We start from the raw sequence: 27,091 nt of genomic DNA, 5'->3' as shown, positions 1-27,091 counted from the left end.
TTTAGAGATCTACCCATGGTTCACGGACCATGGGATTGTATAAAAAGGGAGTCTTAGAAGAGTCTATGTTTGGTTTAGTTCAATTGAGTTGAGTCTTGATACTTGTTATGCATGGGTCTGTGAGAGCTAAGAGTGACCGGTCTTAGTGTAGGAAGAGGCTTTGCAGTTGAGTGCGTAGAGGCCTAGGGTAGAAGTCCGCAGCAGAGTGCGTGGTCCCCAACAACTATGTGCGCAGGGTAGTCGGAGTCGATACTAGAAATCTGGATTATCAATAAAGAGGAATATTCTTCAATTATTTGTGTATGTGTTATTTTACTTCTGTTATGAATGTTGCGATTATGTTATGTTGAATACTGGAGTATGATGTAATGCTTTGTTGAGGTGCGAATCTATGTATTTTACTTTGTCACATGAATGCAAGTAGGAATATTTGTTTATGCGAAGATAATCATAATGCATGTTAAAGTAACCAATACTTAAGCGTATCTAGGTAGATACAAAATTAGGAGTAATTACAGAGGTGCATAAGTCCCTGATCCATATATTTAGGGTCCGCGAAAGATGATCAGAGATTTTTGCAGAGGGTTCGAGGAAGAATAAGAGAAGCACTTGGATAAGCCCTAAAGGGCTTACCGATCTGCGTGAAGGACAGTTAGGGAAAATAAGTGACATCAAAGCCATCTCAGGGTGTGGAAACTTGGTTCCTGCATCCCCCAATTTACTTCAGGTGAGACTTTAGTCCGTGCTCCACAGATTGATGCCAAAAGGGCCAGTAGTGTAGGGATTTGCTTGGTTGCTTAACGCTGAACCTGGGCCAAGGCCCTTCAATCCAACACTACCATAAGAATACAAATAACTACCAAGTTAGAAATATCTTGATAAATAATACTACCAAAATTATGTTCTCACTATTTCGTTCAAGAATACATTTAAAGAACTATTTTGGCACGATTCTTCAATTATTATCTTAGGAATATTATTGTTTCTAAGGTATCTTTTTTCCTCCCATCTTCATTTTTCTATATATTGGTTTTTAAATTCCCTCATCCCATGAGATTGGTGTAACTAGAATCCAGGTAGATGCATTCATTGGTTGTCCAAGAGCCCATGGAACCATTTTTTATTGTTATGTTTGTGTTTGAATACATTGAAAATTTTCTCTTTATAGTAGCATTACCACTTGAAAATTTTCATTTATAGGATTGATATTTCTCTTACATTTTGATCCACTTATTGACATTATTAGTGTTAACATTTAGGGCATATATTGTGGAAATATTACTTAGTATGGAAATCCTCACTTTATATTAGCTATAGTAGTAAACCACAACCATTTGTGTAGCTTCCCATCTTGATTCTCCTCAATGTTACATTCTTAAGGTAGGAAATGTTACATCGCTAACATGTAAATAATGAAAAGGTATGAAATAAAACCTCGAGTGAACCTACCTTGTGTACCAATAAAATAAGTTTGAATTTCACTAGAATGAAATTTTTTAGGGTTTTAGACTCTTCAATAAACCTAGTTCCTATTTAATCTAGATGCACAAGCAATAATATCTCTTCACTATCTCCCAACACATGTTTAAGAAATAAAAAAACTTAACCATTTGGGCATAAGATTGAAGGGTATGTGATAAAGATGATCTATTGTTATATAACCCCAAGATTTCATGAGTGAATACTTTTGAAGCTTTGCTTGGTTTCACAACAAGTCAAATTTACCAATGGAAGCATTTTACCTTTTTCAAAATTGGTTATTATTAGCAACAATTTTTCATTTCTTCAAAATACTATATAATTTCTAAACTAAAAGGGATCCCTACAACAATAATGCTATTATCCAAAAATTTCAATTAAAATCCGATGCCAACTAAAAAGTGCCTTAGAAGAGAAGGAAAGATAAAAATGATTAAAAAAGAATAGTTGTGAAGAATACAATTAGAACATTTGGAGAGTAAATAAAAACCTAAAGAATCCAATGAGAGTGGCTCAAAAGTTAGAAGAGGATGAAAATAAAAAAGTTGATGAAACAAATCTGTATAGTAATTTGCAAGGTTGTTGAACTAAATACTAACAGAAACTAAATTTTATCCTTATATAGGAAGTGTGAGTTCATATTGAGGGAACTATTACTAATTTAATGATATGGAGAATATTTTGAATTTGAGATAATGGAAGATTTTTGAAAAATCAAGCTAGTGATTACCAAATTGAAGGGCCAGGTTGATTTCATGAGAGAAAATAATATGTAGATATTTATGTAAATAATTATAAGATTTGTAAGTAAAAAAACTTACAATACATCAATACACACTCCACACAGGAAGGGGCCTATTACACTATTTTTTAACTATGTTAATATTTGAAAATGAGTATATAAGATTAAATTAGTTGGAAAAACTTTTCTTCATTAAAAAATACATATCATTTAGTGTTGAAAGCGTAACTAAAATGACCTTAAAACACTAGTAAGAATAACTTTATTAAAGGAATAACTTATCATACCTATAGAGAATTTCACAATTCCAAACAAAAATTCAAAGAAGCGTCGGATTAGAATTATGAGAAGACCAGTGAAAATAAGGAAACAAAAAGCGATTGAGATAGAGGGTTTACTAGATTTAAAAACAAGGAAGATGGTTTGCTCTTATCAACAATCCAAGATACATTGTTATAATTTTTGGTGAAGAGGGGAACAAGTGATTTGAGTGTTTTTTTTTGGAGAATGTACATGAAAATTAGCACAACAGTCAAGTAGGCAACAAGGAAGGGTAGGATGATTAAAAAATTATATGTTTCTACAAGGAACCTTTTATGTGCAGACAAAGAAGGATATCCGATGTATTTTATGCTTTCTATTATTTTCATCATTTATTGACAACTTTATAACCTCTTTTATACTTTTGAAGCAAACTTTGCAATATATTTCATGACTACATGTTGAGAAACAACTAGCTGAAAATCAACGTTAGATTTCCACAGTCTAAGGATATTAACATTGTAAATATTTAGCATATCATCAATACATGCATGCTAATATTTCTTTTTCATTTATAATATATGAATAATATTGATTAATAACGAGACTTGCATGCAACATTGTAGTGATATGCAATAATAGACTCCTGGTGTAAGTAAGAACCTATACTACACTTTGTATGTTTTGTAACACAGTTGAACAAATTCTCATAACCTTCATGAGGATTGCAAGAAGAATCTTTTGAGGTGTTCAAAAGGTAGGTATCATAATTTAGGATTCATGAAACCATTATGTTATGATGATGGATGTCACAAATATTTCATGTTGTTATATGTTTAAGAAAGAATGTCTTCTCAACATGCACAATGCAAGAAGAGATACTCTTGCTCCTTCTAGATGTTGACACCTTTTCTATCTTTTAACTTCTACAAGGACATTGAGCTACAACCAATCGAATGTTTCTAGTTTTGGAGCACATATGTGAAAACCCTTTTCGCTAATCCCTTTTGTAAATATGGCCATGACTTATAATTCATGTAAATAATATGGAAATGTACAAAATTTCTTTCGTTAAATCACATCCTTAGTTTTTGTGGGTTACCCTCAGCCATTACAATTCATAGGTGGTTCACAATTTTCAGTCGACTATTAATCTCACTTCTCAAGTGGTTTTTTATTTGCAGTGAACCATTAATCATACCAAGTGATTTTAATTTAGTTGTTGTTGCATCTCAGTTTTTAAATAAATGGTATTAGTTTCAATGTTTATTTGATCATGGTTCTATTGTTTTGTTCTCCATTGTTTCATTTTTTTGGATCATATTTCCTAATGCATATAATATGGAGCAGCTAATATGAAAAATGAGAGAAAGAATTACCTATATTTGCATCAATTGGTTGAATTGGATAATCTTCTTGTTGCTTCTCTCTCAATCTTCCTCATCCTTTCTGTCGCAAATACTCAAGTGTCCTATTGGTTTTGCACTTGAGCCCCTATTGACAAATGAACCTTCCAATTTCACATGCTTGTTGTCAATCTCTGTGTAATTTTTGTGTTTTGTGTTATTTTTCCATCAATGAACATTTTGTGTTATTTTTCTGTGAAAAAATGTTTGGTTATGGTTTGTTTGTTTGTTTTTTTTTCTTTTCTTTTCTTTTCTTCTCTTTTCTTTTCTTTTATTTTCTTTTTTTTTTGTGGTAGAAAGAGTTGAATTGAGATTGAGCAATAGCTCAATTGAGCTCATACTTCATAAAAATGTCAATAAATAACATTAATATTTGGTTGTTGGTGATGGTGGAGGGTTTACAATAGGAAGGGTGGAGGGTTTACAATAAGAAGGGATCGATCAAACTTGACCGAGCTATGATAGTTCGATGACGCCCTTCTTTAACCCTCCCAGAAGCTTGATCAAGGGTTTGTTAAAACCTTGATTGAGCTGTTTAAAATTTTTTACCTCAAGTTCTCAATAAAGATTTTTAAATGCTCGATCAAGCTATTGAGGGCCTAAAAAACAAAACTTTAGCTCCCCTTCTATATATTTCTCTGCAACACCATCTTGTTGCATGATGGACTAAAGGAAATATTTTTCCTTAGGTGGCGAAGTTGACCACGTTGGATTCATGAAGGAATCCTCTATGCAATGACATATGAGTTTGAAATTTTCAAATTCATATGATGTTTTTCATCTAATTTCTTTTAAACCTCATACTTGAAATTCTTTTGGACAGTTTCAAACGGGTTTAACGAAAAATTAATAACATAAAATATACAAAATTCAAAAATTCAAAAATTTGCATCATCTTCATTTACAAGCCTCTTCAAAAGGGTACTCTTTCTTTTTGAATTTATGTAAATAGTGGGAAAAAAATATACATGAAAATGTGTTTGAAAAATGTAATTCAAAAAATCAATTTTTCAAATTCGAAAAATAATAAAAATACATTTTTTAATAAAAAATAAAGTTTCTATATGTGTAATTAAGTTTTTGTGTGTGTGTGTGTGACTAAATGATTGTGCATGAGAACACACATACCTGTTAAGATGTGCAAAAAATTTCAAGGGTGAGCATTTAATTTAGTGGAAAATTGACAGATTATATGACACAAATGTTTTTTGTAAAAAATATCATTATGACGACAACATAATTCTCCAAAAAAAATCTTTTTATTCCAAATAAAAATTCATAAAGCTTATATAAATTTTGAGGGCTTCAATTCGATAAAGGAGTAAGATTTTGAAATTTCATCCCCACATGTGGCCTAAAGGGGTAAACTATCTTCATGGGTTCATCACGTAAAGTTTGGTGAGATAAAGAAGAGTCATAAGCATGTTATAATGTGAGTCACACATTGTAATTATAACATGTATATATTTCATGGTTGACATGATGTTTTTTAGTGGTCCTTGAAATGTTTGATGTACCTAATATCCTCATAAGCTAGAATGTGTTGTACCTGAATCTATGTAACATGAAAATGACATATTGCTGTAAGACCTAGATAAGTATGCATACTCCTTTGTCATGTGTTTCCAAGTGACATAATGTTTCTTATGTAGTTTAGCTTAATAGCCTCTATTAGAGAGTTTTATTACACTATGATGAGTGTGGCATCTGATGGAAACACTTGAGCAGACCTATTGGTTGTATAATTTATGAGGTCAAGTATTATATTTAGAAGGTGTTCATGAAGAATTTATATGAACCATGTATGTCAAGGACTTCTTATTAGGATATGAACTCGAACGACTAAATATCCATGCATTATATTCTATGGTTGTTCTTTTATATGGACGTCAACATTTCAATCATGTTTGTATCATCGAGGTACAAGGTTCCAAGTTAGTGTTGAAGAATCTTAAGGCATGCATGTTAAGGTGATTTTTCCTTGACATGATAACAATTTGTGAAAAAATTATACATTTTTATCTTATCTTGATTTTACTTCATTATTAACATATGTGAGTTAGCTTCATCAAATTGCTATCAAAATAAAAGAGACAAGAACACAATTGTTCAGCTCTCTACCAGGGCCAAAACCTCTCCCTCTTGGAGAGGAAAACCCATGTGTAAATTCTTATTATAGAAATTACATTGATGAATACCAAGACCACGACCCTTGACACACTCTACCTCTCCAAGACTGTTATGCTCTTAACTTGCAAGATGATACCAGAATACCAAATATGTCAAGAAATATACCCAGAACATAGAAAAATGAGTAATAAAAACAAGTATTTTATTATTCAGAAAGCAAAGTTCACTTGCCTCTTCGAGGGGGCAACCTCCAATAGAGTTGAGCTCGATTACAAAATAAAACACGATGCTCCTCGAAGGGAGTCTCTATCCTTTATATAGGATTCACACATGCAACACCATGGGGAAATACCATGGCTATTATTAACACCATATATCTAATACCATGGCCCATTTGCAACTAATGGTAGTCCCATCATTAAATGCGGGTTAACCACTTACAATTATTAATATGGGCTTTATTGACTCTTTACTTAACTATAACTATGACTCGATCATATTACATAAATAAGGGGGTTAGGGTGGGACCCTAACATGCCCTCCCCCATAAGAATAACCTTGTCCTCAATGCTGAAGCTGTGGAAACTGCTGAAGAATAGTGGCTGGTTCCCAAGCTGCATCTTCCGGAGAGGTGTCTTTCCACTTGACAAGGAATTCCTTAACCATGCGGCCATGTAGGTGCCATTCTCATGTGTCCAAGACCTGTTCAGGTTGGAGCCAGATTGACCTTCCTCATTCAGTTCAGGTAGACTGATTTAAATTCTGCAATTGTTCCCAATCACTTTCTTGAGGCATGAGACATGGAAAACCAGATGGATTTTTGCAGTGGGTGGCAAAGCTATCTTGTAGGAAACTTCTCCAATGCGCTGAAGTACTTGATACGGTCCGTAGAATTTTGGAGATAGTTTCTGACAAATGTTATCTTTCAGTGATGTTTGCTTATATGGTTGCAGCCTCAAAAATACCTGATCCCCTTCATGAAATTGGCATTCTTAGCGATGTTGATCTACATGTTGCTTCATGCGGTTTTGAGCTTCATGAAGATTCTCTCTAAGATGGGACAACATGGCTGTGCGGTTATGTAGGAGTTGATCCACTACTTGTACCTTCGAGCACCCCTTGATATAAGAAGTAGGGGAAGGATGGAGTTGACCATAAACTGCTTCATATGGAGTCATTTTGGTGGTGGCATGATAGTTGGTGTTATACCACCATTGAGCTAGAAGTAACCACTGCACCCAACGACGTTTCTTTTCTGAAGTGAAACACCTAAGATAGGTTTCTAGAAATTTGTTGACTACTTTAGTTTGACCATCAATTTGTGGATGATAGGAAGTACTGAGTTGTAGTTGGGTACCTTGTAGCCGGAAGAGTTCCTGCCAAAAGTTACTGGTGAAGACCGGGTCACGATCAGACACAATGGAAGTGGGCATGCCATGCAATTTGGAGATCTGATCCATGAAAGATTGAGCGACCAAAGTCGGTGTTAAAGGGTGGGTAGGGCGGAAAAATGAGCATACTTAGAAAGTCTGTCCACAACCACCATGATGACTGACTTGTTTCCTGAATTTGGAAGACCTATAATGAAATCCATAGAAACCTCTGTCCATATTGATGTCGGGATGGGCAATGGTTGTAATGTGCCTGGTGCTTTGACTGTTTCTCCTTTGTGGCACTAACAGATGTCGCATTCAGCGACAAAAGTAAGAATGTCCTTTTTCAAGCCTGTCCAAAAAAATGATCTTCGAGTGTGAGCATACGTCTTCTGAAAGCCTAAATGTCTTGCAGTGGAAGATGAGTGCAACTCTACCAAAATGCGGCTTTTGAGGGTGGATGTTAGTGATATTATGACTCTATCCTTGTAGCATAGAATCTCATCCAGCCACGAGTAGCCCTCTATGGAATTTGGATCCTCCTGCAATTGCGTAATGAGTTGGGAGAGCCAGGGATGTGAAAACCATTCCTTGCGAGCCTCTTCAATCCATTCTAGAATGGGAAGGGAAATTGTAAGTAGGGTACTTTCCTCCTCAAATTGGTGGGATAATGCATCTGCTACAATATTTTCACGCCCTTTCTTGTAAATTATCTCATAATCATATCCCAGCATTTTGGCAAGCCATTTATTTTGTTGTGGTGAGGATAGGAGTTGCTCCAAAAAATATTTAAGGCTTTGATGGTTTGTGCAGATTTGGAAACGTCGCCCCAATAAGTATGGTCACTGGGAATCTATTGCATGTAAGATGGCCATCATCTCCTTCTCATAGGTAGATTGTCCTAGATTCTTCCCACATAGTTGTTGGCTTTTGAAGGCCAAGGGTCGACCTTCCTGCATTAAGACCACCCCAATACCCATACCCAAAGAATCACATTCAATGACAAAAGATTTGGTCAAGTCGGGTAGTGCTAAGACTAGGGTCGAACACATGGCATTTTTGAGAGCTATAAAGGCCTGTTGTGCTTCATAATTCCAGAGGAATGAATTTTTCTTGAGCATTTGAGTGAGGGGCCTCGCAATGCGACCATAATTGTGGACAAATTTGCGATAGTAGCTCATGAGACCCAAAAATTCTCTCAGGCTCCTCAAGGTCTTAGGTTGAGGCTAATCCTGCATTGCCTGGATGTCTTTGGGGTCACCCTTACACCTTCACGCCCCATAATGTCACCCAAATAATCAACTTCTTCCATGCCAAGAGATCACTTGGACATCTTAATAAATAATTTATGCTCACGAAGCAATTGCAAGACCAGATCTACATGCTGAAGATGTGTGGCCCAAGTGTGACTGTAGATGAGGATGTCATCAAAGAAAACAATGAAAAATTTTCTGAGATATGGTTTGAGTAGGCAGTTCATAAGGCTCTGAAAAGTGGATGGGGTATTACCAAGACCGAATGGCATGACCAGGAACTCATAATGGTCTTCATGAGTTCAAAAAGCAGTCTTTGGAATGTCAACTTCTTTCATGCGAATTTGGTGCTTTCATGAGCGAAGATCAAGCTTAGTGAAGAATTAAGCCCCACTTAGTTCATCGAGAAAATCATCAACAACCAGGATGGGAAATTTATCTTTGACTGTTAACTTATTAAGGGCCCTGAAGTCTGGACACATACGTCATTCCCCATCTTTCTTGAGGACCATGACCACTGGTGATGAATAAGGACTAATGTCAGGACCAATGATGCCTGCTTCCAAAAGTTCCTTGATTATTTTTTCCATTTCATTCTTTTGGGCAAAAGGATATCTATATGGGCGCACATTTGGTGGTTGGGCCCCTGGGACCAAAGTGATGCTATGATCATGTTCCCCTCTCGAGGGTGGAACCTCATGACGCTTGTCAAAGACTGGTAGATGGTTATTTAAGATCTATTGCATCTCATGATGAATCTCAAGAGAATTGGGTTCGAAGGCCTGTATGGCATTAAATTGAGCTATAACTCCATGGTGGCCCTTTTTTGACAATTTTTCCATCCAGTGTGAGTTGATGATAGAGGGAGCTCCCGCCTGGAGTCCGCGAAGGGTATGTGTGTGGTTTTTCTTCTTAAAGCTCATATATAACTCCTGGAAATCCATTGTGATTGGCCCAAGTGTGCGAAGCCATTCAGCACCTAGGACAATGTTGCACCCTCCCATGTGTATAGCAAACATGTGGGTCTTTAACTGATAATCCCCCATTTTAAGTTTGACATTTTCACAACGGCCTTCACATTTCATTGTTCCCCCATCAACAATTTGGACCTGGAAGTTAGAAACTGCTCGTACAAAACAATGCACTGCTTTCGCGACTCTTTGATGGATAAAATTATGTTTACTTCCACTATCAATCAAGACTACTACTGGGAGATGCTTAATAAAACCTTTGATTTTGAGAGATTGAGGCGAAGAAATCCCTGCCAAAGCATGCGGCGAAATAACTAGTTCTTCAGGTACATTGTCCTGTTGGTTGTCCTCTTCTTCCTCCTCTGGTTCCTCAAGTGGTGGGGCTTACTCCGATTAACTATGATCAGTAGCATCAATTTGAAAGAATTTGGGCTCCTTGCATTTACGTCGGGGGGATTATTTTTCATCACAGTAGTAACATAATCCTTGCTTTCTTCTTTCTGCTGTTTTTGCAGGTGACACCTTTTGAACCTTGAGTGTTTGGGTAGTGCTGTGAGTCTGTGGGGGGCGACCCTTGGCTGTGAAATCTGGGCAATTGGACTAGGCCGCTAATACACATTCTACTTCACGAGCTATCTTGCAAGCTTGCAGCCATGAGGGAGGGTGGTGTAGTCGAACGTGGGCTTGTATGGCTTCTTTAAGACCACTAATAAAACATTACATGTAGAACTCATCTTGTAGACCTCCAGTGCGGAAAGCTAAGGCTTCAAAGGCTGTAATATACTCATCCACTGTTCTTGTCTGTTGGAGCTTAGTGAGACGACCCAAAAAGGTAGATTCATGGTCAAAGCGATCCATAATAGCTTTTTTGAATGTCTCCAAAGTCAAGGGCCTTCTATAGCAACGTTGATGCCATTGCCACCATTGCCATCTTTCATTGTCCAAGTACATGATACCCACACTATGTTGAGTGGCATTATCCAGGATGTAATTCAGATGGAAATATTGCTCCATTTGTGCTATCCATGCTGCCAGGTGAGAGCCATCAAATTTATACATGTCCAACTTGGTTGGTCACAGATGGGATTGTTGGTGGGTGCCAAAGAGGTGAATAGACTGGCTAGACTCACCCTCACTGTGTTCAGTGCCCATATATGCCTCCTTACATGGCTCCGCCTTTCCCTTAGAGAGTATTACATTTAATTCCTTCAACTGTGCCACTACGACTATCAAGGCTATTTCAAGGCTTTCCATTCTCTCATTCGCCATTTTTTGAGCTCTAGTTTGTACCATGCATCGAGGTGATGTGCTTGAAATTTGGGACCGCCTAAATTTTTTTGGCACTAACAATTGAATGGTACCACCTTACTCAGCTCGTCATCCTGATTCTTATGGGCACTAACAATTGAATGGTACCACCTTGCTCAGCTTGTCATCCTGATTCTTATGGGCTAAGTCACCAATAAGTGCCCAGGGAGGTCTCAGACATTTTTTTTTTTAAACTTAGAATGGAGTTTTACTCCTTCCTTATGAATACTACAGTAGTCGAATCCTAGAAATGTCAATGTTGCCAAAACTCCTACAAAAATCACACCCAGGTATAAGAACCCGCACAACTACTCAGATCTGGATGGTGGATCTAATGGATCTGAATGGTGAAACTGATTGTTGTTGCGGATCTAATGGATCTGAGAGATCTGAATGGCTGATCTAATAGATCTGAACTACAGAACTAATCGCTGCTGCGGCGACAAAAACCCCACTTGCGAGATTTGATCTAGAAAAGATTATGTGTGATCTAGAGATAAATCAGGGAACTATGGTCTCCAGGAGTGTCAGGTGCTACAGATCGCAATACACATAAGGGTCTGATAGTAGTACTCGGCCCAATTTTTCAGGGCACTAACCATGGAGGATCAACCGTACCCTTAGCCATACAACCCGACTACCCTATCGTACGCACGAGTAATCTCTCTGAGTGTTGTTCTCGGTGTACTGTAGCAGCAAGACAGCCGACGGTTTATCTATGGCGACGTTATCAAGGGAGCTAGGGGGCTTCCAATATACCCAGAGGGTACTTGGAAGATAGTCTGTGCACGGTTTTGTCTATTGCGCTACTACTCGAAGGGGTACCCACAGGAGTTACAAGGGAGTCCAATAAGCAGGAGAACCTCTTGTATTTCCTACATGCATGCCTCCCTAAATCCGTAGGTTTATGCGCTCAATGATAGATCCCGTGGTTTAAAGACGTCGGAACACGTCTCTAGCCAAAAAAAATTTGCTAAAAATTGGAGATCCCACCAGCCTTGAAAAGCGCTCTGATACCACTTGTTATGCTCTTAACCTACAAGACGATACTAGAATACCAAATATGTAGAGAAATATACACAGAACATAGAACAATGAGCAATAACAACAAATATTTTATTATTCATAAAGCAAAGTTCACTTGCCTCTTCGAGGGGGCAACCTCAATAAAGATGAGCTCGATTACAAAATAAGACACGATGCTCCTCGAAGGGAGTCTCTATCCTTTATATAGGATTCATACATGCAATACCATGGGGCAATACCATGGTTCTTATTAATACCATCTATCTAATACCATTGCCCATTTGCAACTAACTGTGGTCATGTCATTAAATGCGGGTTAACCACTTACAATTATTAATATGGGCTTTATTGACTCTTTACTTAACTATAACTATGACTCGATCCTATTACATAAATAAGGGGGTTAGGGTGGGACCCTAACAAAGACCAACAAATCAATCGTCCTTCCTTTCGCTGCTGAGATCATCCTCGTTGCTACACCACTCCTTTAATGAGATCTTCATTATTGCTTCTTTATAGCATCTACACCATGACTGCTCCTAGAGATGGCTATCGAGGTGATCTCTATACATTCTTTAATATCATGAACTTTAAAAACAAGATCAAGCCTTGTGTAACATCATGGTTTGAGCCTTATCAATTTCATTGATATTATAACTATCATGACTATTTCTTTTGCCAAAAAGGTGTACTGTACTCATATATATATATATATATATATATATATATATATATATATATATATATATATATATATATATATATATATTCAGTTTGAGATCACAAATCTGAATACTGTGCTTACTCAAGTATGCCGAGAATCACCATCATCATGGAACCCTATGACATTAACATGGTTCTACTGAGATAACATTCCAAGAGAGTAGATCCACCTAACCATTATTGTTCATAATATCGAGGCTGCTACAGGGATGCTTCCTTCAAGATCAACATCAAACTGAGACTGAGATTGTAGGATGCCAATGTTGTTCCTTCGAAAAGAGTAAAGACATATTTTGTGCCACGACTGTCCATCCATCCACGGTTCTCTCCATTGTAGGTTGAATTCACCTTATACCCATCCGAGGTGCAATCAAACCCTTAGACCCCAGGGTGTCCTAATACAATTGTGGATCTTCTTCTTATATATGGGAAAATTTCAGAGAGATGATGTAAGGTTTGTTCTGTCTTAATTTTGGATCCTTGCACCTATACTCCATGAAAAATTTAGAGATAGAAACATGAGATCTATTCCCTCCTTTATGCAAGATCTGTCCCTCCTGTATAGTGTACTCGTGCACCTAACATTAATGCAGAATTTTAGAGAGGAATGCAAAGTTCTTCTTGGTGTAATTTCGCTGACCCTTCAAGGGTATTTATAGCAGTGATGCATCTATATAAGTCGGCGTATGTTTATGAACTGACATGTCTATTTTTCCAAGCCGACATGACTTGTACTTATTTACTTAATTCATCTTTGAGCCAACATGAAGATCCTTTAATGTTTTGCTTGGAGACTTTGGAAGGCTTGCTTTTGAGGCACTGATCTTAGTCTTGGAGGGATGTTGAAGACTTGTACATATTTACATGAAACCATGGGGAGGCTCTATATATTTGACATGACTCTTTGACATATAAATAAATCCTAAAGACATCAAGAATAAGACTTTTACCTAGTGACACTTCTTGCTCATGAAACCAATGCAACAAGGTTACAAAAATAATTTATTCTATTTTATTACATATAAAGATCATGTCATTATGATGACCAAACCTAGTTACACTTTCTTCAACAGTTGGGATGAGAAGTAGAATTTGCTAACTAAGAGGATCTTTAGTGGGGCTCATGCTATAGAGAAGGTCTAGATGAAGACCTCAATAGATGAATATTCATGCAGGTAGCCATTAAGGGGACATTTAGAATATGTGATAACTACTTGTCTTATATGTGTGCATTATTGAGTATATTGGCCATATTTAGGTAGAGTTCTAGGCTCTATGTGAAGAAGTTGGTTCCTAATAGATATGATGTTATTTAGACCTAGTTAATTGTAAGATTCTCCCCAACTAGATAGATTGTTAGTTTGGTGTTTGGTTGAGATAATTTCTCAACAAGTGATTGAATGTCCAAGATAATTTAATTTTTGTATATTGAGATAGAACTCATTGTATTTATATGTATTATTACTTGATTTTAATAACCATTTAGAGAAGAATAAGAGCATTTAAAGAAAACCAAACACCACATTTCCATTGAATATTTTAGTTTCCTGGCAAAAATTGGTCACTACCATCATAGCAAATTTAGAGGGTGTGTTAAGATTGAGAAATGATAAGACAATCTAAACATAGATGATGGTTAGAAAATTAGATTCTTCCTCTTACTTTGACATTCGCTGGACTCTCGAAGATTTTGTTTTTTCTTATTCTCTCCCTTTGACTTCTCTCAATTTTTATAGTTAGGATTCTTCTCTTTTTCTCCTCCTTTTTCTTAATTTTTTTACTATTTTCTTTTATAATTAAATTTTGAGCGTGTATATAATAATATTAATGGAACTGGAAATGCTTAAAAAATACAAAAAAATTACTTAATAATAAATATATACTTTTTAGTTCCTAACTATCTATTTTTTTACTATTTTCTTTTATAATAAAATTTTGAGCCTTGTATATAATAATATTCTTTTATAATTAAATTTTGACCCTTATATATAATAATATTAATAAGACTGAAAATGCTTAAAAAATATAAAAAAAATACCTAATAATAAATATATACTCTTTAGTTCCCAACGATCATTATTAACTAAAAATTATAGTAATTTTTAAGCATTTCAATTAATATTATTATATTTATTCATTGAGTTAATAGTATTAAATTTTGAGCCTTGTATATAATAATATTAATGGGGCTGTGGAAATGTTTTAAAAATACCAAAATCATACCTAATAATAAATATATACTTTTTAGTTCCCAACTTCTTGTTATTTAATTATTAAGTAAAAATTAATGTAATTTTTAAGCCTTTGAAGCTCGGTTAGTATAGTAAAAATTATTGTAATTTTTGAACATTTCAAGCTTGATTAATACCATTATATTTATTATTGAATTAATAGTGTGAGAGACCAATAATATATTCGTAAAATAAGCTATATTTTAACCTTTAATTGTTTTTTTGATTTTAAGATTTAATTTTTTCATTTTTATTTTAATTTCTTGAAATTATTTCTTTGTTTGTAGTTTTATTTTCTATCTTGGTAGTTTTATGACTCTAGTCGGTCCGTAGTTGTTCTTTTATATATCATTTTATTAATAAGTTATAACTTTTTATTAATGAGTAATAAATTTTACTTTTTCACTTTACATTTTAGCTCTATTAATATTATAAACCAGCTTGCAAACACGTTGACCTCTTTTATAAATTGGCAAAAGCAATACCTAATTTCTCCTACAGATTGACATATATCTTTGTGCTTCACATAACATGGAATCCATTAGCATCAGCCAACTTACTCAACTAGCAGCATTGTTTCTCTTAGCACTTGTTCTCATGACTCTTTTAATTATGGACATCCTAAAAATAGAAGCACAAAGAAAAAAGAAACCAAGAAACTGCCACTAACAATAACATCTCCAGCCAGGAGCATAGGAATCTATGGCAAGGACACATTGTCAAAATTCTGAATATCAGGCCTATTTCTGCATTATTTTACGGCTTGTCTCTGTTCTGATTTTCAGCCCAATCCAAGTATTTATGCGGCAGTTTCATTTTCTAAGTTGTTGCTGAGTTGTTCTTCTGTTTAATGTCAGAAAGCGTATGACTATCTATCATAACTAATACATATATATATAGATATATAGATATATATCTTTTATTATATGTATATATATTTAGAAGTAATCTATTTTATATAAATGAAATGGTTTTTTCACAAAAATCTATTAATATAATTTCAAATAAAATTGTAATTTTTGTTGTTGTTTAAAATAGATTTTTAAATACAGAAATAAATTAAAAATCACAAAAAACTTTTACATCATTAAAATTTTACATCTTAAACAACTTAAACTATTTTGATTAATTATTTATACTATTTATTACTTTAATTTTCTTTAATATTAAAAATATATAATTATAAATATTCACTTACTATTTAAATTTTTGAAAATATAAAAAATATATAACTATCATTTATTTATTTTATTAGTATGCAGTATATTTATATATTTATTGTTTTTCTATTTAATTTTAAAAATTAATTAATTTTTCCTCGGTATGCCTAGCATATTTATCTAACGAGACTCAGTCAGATTGCTTATCATTGTTCTAATGATGAGCCAATCGACTTAAATAGCATAGTGTAACCCATCCAAAAGGTTCACGATAGTGTCTTTTTGTTCTTTTTTGGGGTGAATCAGCCGTGAAACACTCAGTGATAACACAGTGTGATCCATCCAAAAGAATTGCGATAGCGTCTTTTTGTTTTTTTTGGGGTGAACCATCCATGAAACCATCAATCATAGTGGTTTGCACCATTGAAGTTTGACCTATTGTCAGGATTATAATTACTGATGCAGAACCTTACGAGAACCATAGCGATTCATACTCCACTGGATCGGAAGCCATGGATCGCCAACGATTCAAAACTCCATAACTAACCCATGGAAAAAGAAGTATGCAGTCAACAGTCCCCCATCATTTAATGGATTAATGAGATTAATCCATGACCAATCCTTGTATGGTGATCAATTGCAGACAGGTCATGAATAGCTAATCAATAAAGCGCCACCATGACTCGTGCGATAAATGATTCACAGGATTTCATCATAATATTGATAGATTTGAAATGATTCAGATCCAACATGTGACATTTATTATTTTGCTAGTTAGTGTACAATAGCAATATTTATTTTACAGCCTGACTGGTATCCCATCCAGTGCTCCAAAACGTGGCAATTTCGATAATGACATAATTGTCATTCTCACTGGCCATAGCACTAGGGATTTTCACGCATTTCTGATAATCAATTTAACATATAATGAGACCGTTATGTTTTTATATGGGCAGGGAGTCAGAAAGGGTCATAAGGTTGTCAAGAATCCATGAGGAGGAAAAGCATTGGGCGCTGCAAGGCACTGTGCGTCCCATGATCAACGATTCTCTCATTTCTGCCAATAAATGTGAGTTTGAAAGTGCATCGCTGATAAGAATATGAATGGTGTGGATGGTCCGAAGACAGTGAGAGCAATGGGTTTTCTGGTGCTTGCAAATTAAAGAATTGTTTTTTAGAAATTAGTACATTGGGATTTTTATGTTTGAGAAATGACAGCAATTTCAATAGTATCTTTAATTTAAGTATTTGGAGTTTTTGTGTTTGGAATAGACTTGCAATAATTTTACCTTTATCACTTTATCATGTTCTATCGGTTTGTTTGTTTTTGTTTGTTTGAATGACAGTGTGTAAACCTTTGATTTGTATGTTTTGTTTCAACTTGGTCGATTCTCGAAAATCCGGCCAGTGACATAATTCGAACCGTATCAATGTGGGAATGTTCTTGGGCATATTCCGATACTAATACACATTTAAATAAGATCTGCTTATAAAAAATAACCAAAAGCTTTAATAAAATTTCAATATATATGCGTGCATGACGTATAATTTTGAAATAATTGAGCTGCAAAGTAAAACGGTAAACTAGCAAAGTAGAGATTATTAATTTATCTAAAAGTTTTACGAATAATTAATATTTATGAATATTTTTAGTATTTGTTATGAACATGTTTATACTGTAAATTAGTGCCCGATTTTATTTTGTTTTTATTATAAATATTGGTTATATATTCAGGTTAATAGAAAATAATGTTTTTAGTCGTCATCTTTAAGTAAAGGCGGTCGTTAGATTGTAATTAGTGGTAATTAGATTTATGGTATTTGATAATTATTTTGATAATATTGTTTTTTTTGAAACATTGTTTTTATAATTATAATTTAATTACTAATAATTTTTAAGTGAATGGTAGATATTTAATTTTGATGGAATATTACTATATATAAATTAAAGGGTTAAATAGTAGTATACATAAACAAAAAGTTGAAATTTATCTCTAAAGTAGTTATGGGATTTTTTCTTTTTTAATTAAATTGATTAATAAAACAAATGGTATATATTGTTATATAAAGAAAATTGTGATTTTTTCAGTATGTGGTATTGACAAGTCATGGTATTGACTCATAGTATCATAACAAAGCATATTCCAAATTAATAATATCCAAGATAAAGTGGGAGTAAATTTCCATAATTAAATTTTGTTCCATATTTGACTAGATTGATATATGTCTAACTTATATATTACTTACCTTTATTCTTTATTACTAATAACTATAATTTAAAATAAAATTATAATTAATTAATTCTAATAATTTTCTCTTATTTTAAATAATATTATGTAACATTATAAAATAATGTTTATAAAAAATAATTTAGCTTATATCAAATAATATTTATATTATAAACTAGTGTTAATTTTAATTTTTTTGCTGTAATATATGGTCATCAAAATTTAGTAAAAGGGTTACGATTAAATTTATTATCTTCCTGCCATTAAATTTAATTTGTTAAATTATTTATTTTATTAAAAAGTTTTTGGGATTCCAATAATACTTCCAACATTAAGAGTTAAATTATAACTAATCCGGTTTTTCATAGTTGATTTTATTTCTTATTTGCACGAGTGTCTTAAACCTAATGAAGTTCAACCATTCAGTTTCTTAGACGTTCATCAACGATTTAAATTATGTAACTATACAATGATGAAACTGTCTGCTGTCTGCACTCTTTCTATTATGGTGACAATTTGCAAAATAAAATTTACCTCCAACAAAGGTGACTTGAATCTTACTAACTCTCTGCATTCTGCACTCTTTCTATTAAACTGACAATGATCACTTGAATCTTACCACGATGAATAAAAAATTGTAGTCTGAAAGAGTATTAGGACTGTTATAGCTGATTATAGTGACAATTTGCCAAAAAAAAATTTACCTCGAACAAAGGTGACTTGAATCTTACTAAGTCTCTGCAGTCTGCACTCTTTCTATTAAACTGACAACGATGACTTGAATCTTACCACGATGAATAAAAAATTGTAATGCCTGAAAGAGTATTAGGACTGTTATAGCGGATTATACAAAAGCATAAATACATTGAAAAGACGTCGTTCCTATCGCTAAAATATTGCGAGATTGTATTCCCCAAAAAAAAAATCGTCACCATGATCTGGTGATCGAATAATGACATCCGAGGTACCCGTGCACAAGCAGTTCAGTGCTGTAACACACACTATCTCTCAAAGAGGAATGCTGACGCTGATCACTAACAAGAGGATATGACTTCCAATCCTAATAGCAAGCACTGGTCATTATCAGTACACAACATTCATGTTATGGCCGACATCTCATGTGCTCTCTGCATGGTAGTTGGAAAATAATAAACAAAAAAATAAACAAATGGGGGAAGCCTTGATGAAATCCCAAAGTTCAGAGGGTCCGAAGCAAATTTATTGATGCGTAAGCGCAATATGTATGGCGGTACTGTATTTCGACACTACTGAGTTCTTTATAAAAACCCTAGTGGATGCGTTTTGCTTCAGATGATTCCTCAACCCATATGCAAACATATGTATACATATATATAGATATCTCAATATATAGGCTGCATAATATATTATCTATGTTTATATACACATAGAAGTGTTTGGGAGTCCTCGTTGTCTGGATCGCAGCTTTCAAATGGTCTATCGCCATTAAAAGCTCAATCCTTAACTTGAACTGCTTCCACCGGTCGTTCAGGTAGCTGCTCTACAGCCGGCACAAGAACTATCGGAGTTTTAACGGACTGGTTGGGTGTCACTTTCACTGGAGCGTCATCATTATCGGCTATAGTGGTGAAATTTGCACGCTTTCCCAACTCGTCCACGGCAATAATGACAGTCTCAAGCCTAGCTACAATCTCTGTGAGAAGACTTGCAACAGTTGCAAGAGGAAGGGTTTCCATGAAGGGCACGCTCTGCATTGGTTCGTGCTTCTTGACATTGTTTTTTCCAGAATCGCCCATCTTTAGGGAAATATCTTCATGATGGGAGATTTTGTCTTCACTCGACATAATTGCCATTTTTTTACCTTCACCTTCCTCACCCCCAGACTTCGTGATGCTAAAAAGCTGTAGGTTTTTGGATTCAGAAGGCGGGGTAGCTTTTATGTTAACAATTTTGTGTTCTGGAGTTTCGCCCACGATCTGCCACCTTTTGCTGTCTATAAACAGCTCTGGCTGTGACATCAAAGAATTATGCAATTCCTCCACTGCTCTATTCAAGCGATCAATCATGAGATCTGTGTTTGTGATTCGGGTCATGGTTTTGATGCTGTCTGCTAGTTCTACCATAACCTTGGAGGACTCGGTTACGATGTTCATGCATGGTGTCATTAGGTGTTCTCGCAAGAAATAGGGCGCCTGGAGTAAAATGATAATTTATCAGCAATGGTTGAGCTGTGTTTCAAAAAATTAACAACCCTAGCCTACACTTTCTTAATATAAATATCGCTGAAGTATACCTGAATCTCAGAGTTAAGGCACCCATTTAGAGCTTCTACGCAATATGCACAATAACGCATCCTTGCTCCAATTGTGATGTATTGCTTCCAAGGATATCCAAATCCAAATTGCCCGTGGGGTGGTTCCCATCTAGCAAAGTTAGCCTGCCAAAATTATATAAACTGATTAGGAAAAAAATAAGGAAGCTCATCAAATTGCCCCATGGTATATCAAACCCTTGGAAAAAATATATATATAACATTAGGAAACTAAGGCGGGAGCTATATGTTATACTGTTCATATGGGAATTATTTCTAGCAAAATTATAAAAGAACGTTAGGAAATAAATAAGACACCTCACACAAATGCCCAACGGTATCTCGTAACCTGTTCTTCTGGGGGATTATTTCTGCTGAAAATACAGAACAACACTAGAAGATAAATAACGCAGCTCACACAAATGCCCAAATAACCTGTTCCTGTGGTGATTAGTCTTCCATACATCTGGTTATTAGTTATAATAAAAATATGAATAAAACAATGGGCACACTTTCAATGAGTATATTTCAACTCGATATTTTTTAATTAATTTTATCAAACAACTGAGAGATTTGTAAGATTTGCGTGTTAGTTCTAATACTTTGTGGAATTCTCATTTTTAAATGGTATAGTTACCTAATTCTAATACCAAAGATTTGGATGGTATAGTTTACATAATTCCAAAACCTTATAGGGTTTTCAGGAAGGCCAATTTATTTTTGAATTCAAAAATGCATTTAAGAAACAAATAATTACAATTTCCACAAAAATAAAATCACCGAATTTTCGCTAAAACACAAAACATAGAATATAAACTACTTTTTTATGCTTGCTGTACTGCATTAATTCATTGGGAAATGAATCACTCAATAAATTTTTATATTCAATTTCGGTATCAGTGGTTATCTTACCCACTCAGAAATGTAAATTTCAATAGCAAAACAAAACATCAATAGAATGCCTAAAATTGGTTATCTTTTTTGTCAATATGAAATAATTAAATATTAATCACAAAGAGTAAAATAAATATAGATAAATCACGTTCAACAATCATAAAATTTACAATTAATCTACAGTTTGGTTACACTTCTCCTTTGTAAAAGCTAAATAAATAACAAAACAAAATAACAATATGGATTGCATAAAAAGTTAATATTAACAACGAAACAGAATAAGTATCTTGGTTTCATTTCTGACCAATACAAAAAAAGTGAAAGGCTAATATCACTTACGAGACAAAACATGGAAGTAAAAAGCAGATCGGTAACTTTCAGCAATCCGCAATGGTTACTTTTCTTATCAATACTGAAAAAGTGAATATTGACCATAAAGAAAAAGAGCTAATTAGAAAATAGATGAACAGCTTTGGAACATTATAAAATTCATAATTAGACCACTTTTTCAACGCTGAAGAAAAATTAATGCAAACGTAATTTATTATGTTCTTGAAGATTAATAACCTACCAAAGATTCTTCACTAGCCTTTGAATTTAGCACGCATTTGTAACCCATGGAGGGATTATCATGGTCAGTATCATCCTCTAATGATTCCTTGAAATATGCTGTGACGCACCCTGCAACGTAGAAAGACGAATTATTATCAAAACCATATGGTGTTGCAATCAACATAATCAGCTAAACTCAATGGTGTTAAAGAAAATAATTTGTGAAAATAGTTTGTGACGGCCAAAGCCAGGAAGATTTCACCACATCATATAAGTGGGAGTCATTAGCAATCCCACTTTTAAAAATATATGAAATAGTTGAGGTTCTTTATGCTAAAATTAGTAAATTTTTAAACCATTATTATTATTATTTTGAATTTCGAATGGCTAATTAGTAAACTTTTAAACCATTATCATTATTATTTAATTTAAAGTGATTTCTGATTGGATGTAGAATAGCCATTAATCCAAGTGATAAATTCCTAACAAAATCAGTGTAAAAATCCAACAGAATCTTAATTTATAATATGGGGTATTTGCTTACCTTCAAGAGATCCCGCTAGTCCTTCAAGGTTGCGTATAATCAATTTGTGAAGATCTTCGCCAGCCCAAATTGGACAGATGAGTAAACTGATCAGGATACATAGGATGCATCCTATGATTATTGTGGCCAGCCGTTGATAAGCAACTTGAATTAAGTTGTCAACACGATATCCAGAGATGGCCATGAAACTGAAAGTGAGGATGAAGATCAGAACTCCATAATCATATCTGGCTTTGATTTTGGGGAAAAACCTTGCAAATGTCGACGATGTACCTAAACAAATACCGGAAGATAAAAAAATTATTAATTTGTGGGTTCAAGAACTATAGATTCACTTTTTCAACTTTGATTTCCTATGATCTTATAAATATCACAATTTATGGTACGGATTTTCTAAATACTTGACATCTTGAATACAAGTCCATATTTTTCTTATAGCAAATTCAAAAGTTTATATAAACCATTGAGGTTCTCTTTTCACAAACTATGTAAACTAGGAAAAATTTGCTTGATAAATTAGGTATCTCTTTATATTTTCAGCTTACTCACTGAGTAAAAACACCCCTCCACCAAGTATAAATGGTTCGGCTCTGTGTCCAGCCAGATCTGCAAGGTAGTTTACCCCTACAGCCAATATTCCCCCCAATAACGTTGCCAGTATTCTGTTTAATCCCTTGGACAAAGTTGCTCCTGCCACAATACACATCATACCCTCAAATCATCCTCTCTTTCTGTGCCAATTTTGAATATCAATCTAGTAACGTACGGTACATCATAAAGTAATGTGATGCAATGCGATTTGCACGGACATATAGATATATAATGAGCTAAAGCCTGGTGTTTTTACCTGCAGTGAACTCGAAGATGACCACCACTGTCATGATGGCCCAAACAGCCATTCCCCCCACGCTTTCAAACAATGGATGCATGAAATAAAAGAGGGAAACAAGAGCAACTGCGATTCCCACCTTTATAGAATGAAAAATTCTCCTTGGATCATCAGCACCGAGTTTCCAAACCATCTTGCAGAGAGAAATAAAGCCTGATTTCCAGCGAATGAAAACTTGGAGGATTTTCTCCAGCACTCGATTAGGCAAGCGCTTCTCAGCCACAGGTTTGAGCTCTAAAAGGCCTTCGGGAAGGTTTATTTTCCATTCGATGCTGGATACATTGGTCTTCGACTCGGCCATAGCAACCATTTAGCTTTGGAAGAATTTGCTTCTTTACTGAACACTGGTGTGTTTTATAGAATTTCAGAGAACAATTTTTTCAGAGAATTCAACAGCTATACGACGAATCTGCTTTAAAGGACGATACCCAAACGTGATGAGGCTTCAAAGCCAATGCATAATCTTGACTGAGATCCTACAGACTGGAGACCCTCTCCTTATGCCCACAGCAAGCAAAATAGTTAGCATTTGGAGACAATGTAGGCACGCTGACTAGGTTCCATTAGACCTGCTTTTATAACTTAATCAAAGTACATAAATCGATATGGAAATTTCGTATGCACGGTCTGTGTACGATTCGGGTAGGTGCACAGAGAATTTCGCACTATATGTAATTAATGGATGACCTGCAGTCTGGTGCGCTGACTAGATTGTCGAATGACTCTGGAAAAGGACTGACGTTCGTTCATTTGTCTTTAAAAAATACATTTCATTTGGCTCATATTGCGCATACACTGCTTTTTGAGAGCAAAAACAAATGCCCCACCGCTCCAGTGAGCACAGCCGTTCACTTATTATAGTATAATGTCCAACAAAAGCTTTTGGGCAACCGGAAAATCTTGAATATAGTTAAGCATCAACTCCATTAAGACTTTTGTGCAATTAAAAATTGCAGAAATGTGGGACAGCTGCACGAATATATCCCATAAATTAAAGCCTCCACAATTGTTCTTTGACGAATTAAAATAAAGAAATTGTTTGAGGCAAGCACGTTGTTTGTTTCCCATACAAAGTTTACCGTACTTTGGATCATGTTGGTAATGGGGATGGCTATTTCCTTTAACATTCCAAAAATTTAAAAGCATTTATTCATTGCAGATCCAGACTGTGAAGAATGTTAGTGCTCCATCTGTCAAATTTATTTGAGTCGTTTAGCCATAGATATAGATATTGATAGTTTACCATGATTAATTTTTCCACTGAAAATTCTGAAAATTGACAGTTATAATTTAGATTTCTTTAGATTTTAAAATGTTGGCCATCACAATTCTGCTTAGACCAATACTACTGGGTATTAACAAAAAATAGCATAGCTTTCCAACATCTAACAATCTCTCATCAATGCAAAGATAGCACAACTTTGGTTATCCAACTTTGAAGATCTTGAACCTCTAACAATCTCTCACCAACATAAACATAGCATAGAGTTGGTTTATCCAATGTCTAACCATCTCCCACCAATCCAAACATATGGCAGCCTTGATTTATCTAATGAGGCCATGTCAGAAAAGTTAATTTCTCCACCCATAATTCTAAAGCTTGACAACTATAACGCAAATTTCCAAAAATTTCGCCTAGATTTCAAAATTTTGGGAATCACAATTGCTCTTAGACCAAAACTAGCAGGTGTTAACAAATGTCAAACAATCTTCTCCCAACTCGAGCATTGTATGTATATAAACCCATCATACAACAATCTGCCCCCAATGCCAGCCAGGTGCGTATAAAAAGCCAAGTGTTAATCAACAATGACATAGGGTTGGTTTATCCAATGTCCAACAATGTCGCTCCATCAGAAGAAGGGTGTGTATGGAACTCATGACCTACACTCTCATTCCACATGTCTGGAATCACGATTGTTGTTACACCAAAACTTGAATCACGATGGTTCTTAAACCAAAAACTAGCAAATATTAGTCAAAGATCACATCTCCAGAGATAAACGTCCACCCCCATATTGCAAAACACAGTAGGGAATTAATTTATGTAATTTCCAACGCAAAATCCAAATTTTCCATTCTGATGAAAAATTAGCCTCATAGATATCACAATCTTGGATTAGACTACTCTCACAGTTATCACCCTCTTTCTACCGGTAAACAAATAAAGGAGAGCTTTTGATTGCCGGAGTTGTTAGATTGATCTGTTAACTCTTATTCAAGAAATGGAATATCACCATCTGATGTGACCTGAAATTATTGTAGCAATATCACGATTGAAATATTGCAAGCTATAATATCTTGAAATGACCTTGTAAAACCCAGATTGAACGCATGATACCTTATCGGATTCCACTTGACTGTGCTTTAAAACCTGTCAGTGCCAAGCACAAACCGGACAGGCGTAATTTTAGGGTTAAACAAGTCTCCCCTAGGTTTTGTTTTACACCTGGCGTATGTTCCGTGCTGTGTTAGAACTCCATTTTCTATCTGATATAAATATTTGACATCAAAACAGTTGAATCGTTTACTAATATTAAAAAAACAGGGCGTCTGTGAATAGAGGCCAAGCATATACCCAGTTTGATGAAATCAGATGTCTACCATGTTTGGCACAGTTGCTTTAGATTAGTTCTTAGTGCGAAACCCATTATAATTCCATTTCATTAGATTAGTGTTTTTTGGGAAAAAGTCTTAATCTGATGGGGGCACCCATTGAAAAGCAGATGTCACAGCACGCGTGGGACATAAGCTGTAAAGGGAGCATGCGAGATTCATAGTGGTAGTCTCAATATCTATAAATTTAATCTTCAAACGCTAGTGTGACATGAATCAGGTGCGCGTCATTAAATGACATCTGTAAAAAGCATGGCCGCAAAATGCCTTACCAATGTTGATGTTTTCACCAAAGGGATGTAAAGAGTTTGGAAACATATCGTTTTTATAGGGTTCTATAAATGTTTTCTTTTAGTTCATAATAAAAGGGGAAAAATTAAATATTTCTACAATTATTGTATTTTTAATCATTTATTTCGCAAGTATTTTTAATCATTTATTTCGTAAGTATGTGAACGTTTGAAATTCATGGCAGTTTGGACGTGACACTTCAAAGGACACTTGGTGTGGTTCACTTTTAAGGTCGCATTATGAATGGGTGTGGCCTAAGTTACGTGGTTGATTTGGATTCTTGGTATGAGATTTTATAAGGTGGTTTTGACACTTGATAGAAATTAACAAGTTACGTACAAGTAAATCATAAATTTTTCAAGTAAAATTAATGCAACAAATTAAAATATGGAATTAGAAATATTAGCAAAATTATATTAATTTTTAAGATTTTTATTTATTTAAATTATAATATTTATAAAAATAAATAATTTTAAATGTTTTTATTTATATTTATTGATAAATAATATTAAATTCTAACTATTATGTTTATGAATAAATATTATAACTTTGGTTTGATTTTGTTTTTATTTTTTTGAATTTTAAATTATTTATAATAATAAAATTTTAACAAAAAAATATTAGGAAATATATATATTTATATAAAAAAGATTATTAGTTATACATCATATAAATTTATAAAGATAATAATTTTTTTCTACGATTATGTATATATATATATAGA

At 34.4% G+C, this 27,091-nt stretch overlaps 1 protein-coding gene across 1 annotated transcript; it reads right to left on the bottom strand.

Moving 5' to 3' along the window:
* Positions 1-19,130: 19,130 nt before the first annotated feature.
* On the bottom strand, positions 19,131-24,080 carry LOC149219350 (aluminum-activated malate transporter 10-like). Its single transcript, XM_089384349.1, has 6 exons — positions 23,419-24,080; positions 23,121-23,261; positions 22,572-22,844; positions 22,047-22,156; positions 20,564-20,707; positions 19,131-20,462 (listed from the first exon to the last, which is right to left on the bottom strand). Exons 1-6 carry the CDS (start codon positions 23,768-23,770, stop codon positions 19,764-19,766), a joined length of 1,719 nt encoding a protein of 572 aa, XP_089240475.1. The 5' UTR covers positions 23,771-24,080; the 3' UTR covers positions 19,131-19,763.
* Positions 24,081-27,091: the final 3,011 nt, after the last annotated feature.

This window comes from Pinus tabuliformis, chromosome Q (genome assembly GCF_031772625.1).
Source record: "Pinus tabuliformis cultivar Carrire ecotype Pingquan chromosome Q, CPIR1, whole genome shotgun sequence".
Taxonomy (NCBI): Eukaryota; Viridiplantae; Streptophyta; class Pinopsida; order Pinales; family Pinaceae; genus Pinus; species Pinus tabuliformis.
Note: the sequence above shows the minus strand (reverse complement) of the source record. Positions and strands in the feature narration are given on the sequence as shown.

What these genes read in the sequence shown, in the direction of transcription:
- LOC149219350 (XM_089384349.1), bottom strand. Translation starts at nt 23,770, where the DNA reads ATGGTTGCTATGGCCGAGTCGAAGACCAATGTATCCAGCATCGAATGG. An exon ending in ACTAGCGGGATCTCTTGAAG is followed by an intron (nt 22,157 to 22,571) that starts GTAAGCAAATAC and finishes TCTACGTTGCAG; the next exon opens with GGTGCGTCACAGCATATTTC. An exon ending in AGGCTAGTGAAGAATCTTTG is followed by an intron (nt 20,708 to 22,046) that starts GTAGGTTATTAA and finishes TAATTTTGGCAG; the next exon opens with GCTAACTTTGCTAGATGGGA.